The sequence below is a fragment of the Mandrillus leucophaeus genome, unplaced genomic scaffold (assembly GCF_000951045.1).
Source record: "Mandrillus leucophaeus isolate KB7577 unplaced genomic scaffold, Mleu.le_1.0 Scaffold573, whole genome shotgun sequence".
Classification (NCBI taxonomy): Eukaryota; Metazoa; Chordata; class Mammalia; order Primates; family Cercopithecidae; genus Mandrillus; species Mandrillus leucophaeus.
In genome coordinates this window covers 36,856-38,989 of record NW_012106175.1, presented here as the reverse complement: position 1 = coordinate 38,989, position 2,134 = coordinate 36,856, and the positions used below count along the sequence as shown (strand labels likewise).

The window sequence follows — 2,134 nt, the reverse complement described above, 5'->3', positions numbered from 1 at the left end:
CTTAGAAATGAACTTCAGCTAGAGCACAGCCGAGCAACCAATCAAGAACAACGAGCTAATGACTTGGAACAAATTATGGAGAGTGTGAAATCCAAAATTGGTGAATTGGAGGATGAATCACTAAATAGGGCTTGCCAGCAACAGAATAAAATAAAAGATCTTCAAAAGGAGCAGAAAACTTTACAGGTACTGAGTTATGAATTCCTAGATGATGGTTAGTTAGTACTAAAACAGCTCATTATGGTCCCAGGTGACTTCCATGTTGTTTGATTCAGTGGTTTTTACCTTTTTTGGCCTATCACTGCTACCTTGAAATTTTCTTCACTTGATTTCCAGAATGTCCTCTTTGTTTCCCTCTGACCTCACTGATCATTCTCTAATTTCTTTTGCTGTTTTTTTCCCCTCATCTTCCTAGCCTCTTAGTGAGACAGTGCTCAAATTGGAATTCCCCAGTGCTCAGTCTTTGGATCTTTTCTCTTTCCTATATACTTTGATTCCCTTGGTAATCTCAATCTAATATAGGATCCAAAATTTATATCTGTAGCCCTGTCCTCTCCCCGAATTCCAGACTCATATCCAGTTGCCTACTTGATATCTCTACTGGATATCTATTAGGCATCTACAACTTTATTTATTTACTTTTTTGAGTCAGCGTCTGGCTCTGTCACCCAGGTTGGAGTGCAGTGGCGCAATCACGGCCCAGTGCAACCTCTGCCCCCTGCGCTCAGGTGATCCTTCCACCTCAGCCTCTGGAGTAGCTGGGACTACAGGCACATGCCACCATGCCTGGCTAATTTTTATATTTTTTATAGAGACAGGCTTTTACCATGTTACCTAGGCTGGTCTCAAACTCCTGAGCTCAAGCGATGCGCCTGCCTCGGCCTCCCAAAGTGCTGGGATTACAGGTGTGGGGCACTGCACCTGGCTGGCATCTACAACTTTTTATGTCTAAAACAGAAATGGCAATTTTATGACGTTAAATAATTAACTTTCTAATTTTAAAAACTTAAAACTTGGGTGTTTATTGTGATTAAAGGAAATGAATCTTGTGCTGGTAACTAATGTTTAGCTGTGTGAGATGTTTCTGATCTTTACCAACATTATATCATTATAAACATTAAGTTCTTATTTTAGTGGTTTTGCTGACACAACACTATATATACCTTTGCATATGTGAGTTCAGGCTATCTAAAAGGGAGCAGTATTCATCAGGCAGGGTCTGGAAGTCCCCTCAGTGTATGCTGGCAGTATTGGAAGGATCAGATGAGTTAGTATAAATTCCATGGAGTCCGAGAGAATTAACCAGACATACTAGGGAGCTCTAGTATGAGGATAGAGGCAGTTGGTGCTCTGACCTTGTTTATGTGCCAGCTTGGGGCAGGCAGTACTAGAGCTGCTGATATTGATCATAGTTTCAGAGAAGACATTGTTTGACAAACTCCTCTACTATTAGAATGCAATATTTTTAGGTTGGCTTTTTTTTTTTTTTGAGACAGAGTTCAGCTCTGTCGCCCAGGCTGGAGTGCAGTGGCATGATCTAGCCTCACTGCAACCTCCGCCTCCCAGGTTCAAGCGATTCTCCTGCCTCAGCCTCCCAAGTAGCTGAGACTACAGGCATGCACCACCATGCCTGGCTAATTTTTTGTGTTTTAGTAGAGACAGAGTTTCACTATCTTGGCCAGGCTGTTCTCGAACTCCTGACTTCATGATCCACCTGCCTCAGCCTCCCAAAGTGCTGAGATTATAGGCGTGAGCCACTGCGCCCGGCCTAGGTTGGCTTTGTTAACAAGGTTGCTTTCCTCATCGATAGTATATTTATAACATCTCTCTAAAAGGAGGGGTATTTTGGAAATATTTTCTGTATGCATTGGTTTTGACCTTGCTCTTATAGGGCAAGTAGAAATCTGAAGCTCTTTAAATCATTGACTTATTGGTGTGAAAAAGCAGCCATCAGAAGCTGTAAAGGTGCTGTGCTGGGTCTTTGGCTGAGTGAACAAGTTCAGAGCAGGGAAGACCAGTGGTCTTTGTTGGGGAAGATATCTATTTATCTTTCAGAGAGGTTGAGATATAATTAATAACAAAATTAAATTATTAGAAATACAAGGCTTACAAATTTACCAGGGTTTTAAGCACT

General features: G+C 41.7%; 1 protein-coding gene across 4 annotated transcripts in view; it reads left to right on the top strand.

Moving 5' to 3' along the window:
* LOC105552760 (centrosomal protein of 70 kDa-like) overlaps positions 1–358 on the top strand; it is a 39,364-nt gene extending 39,006 nt beyond the window's left edge. For all 4 annotated transcript variants that reach the window (XM_011998517.1, XM_011998518.1, XM_011998520.1 and 1 more), the window contains one exon: positions 6–358. In XM_011998517.1, coding sequence (XP_011853907.1) covers positions 6–219 — 214 coding nt within the window. In that variant the 3' untranslated portion in view covers positions 220–358. The remainder of the gene's footprint in view (positions 1–5) is intronic.
* The last annotated feature ends 1,776 nt before the right edge of the window (positions 359–2,134 follow it).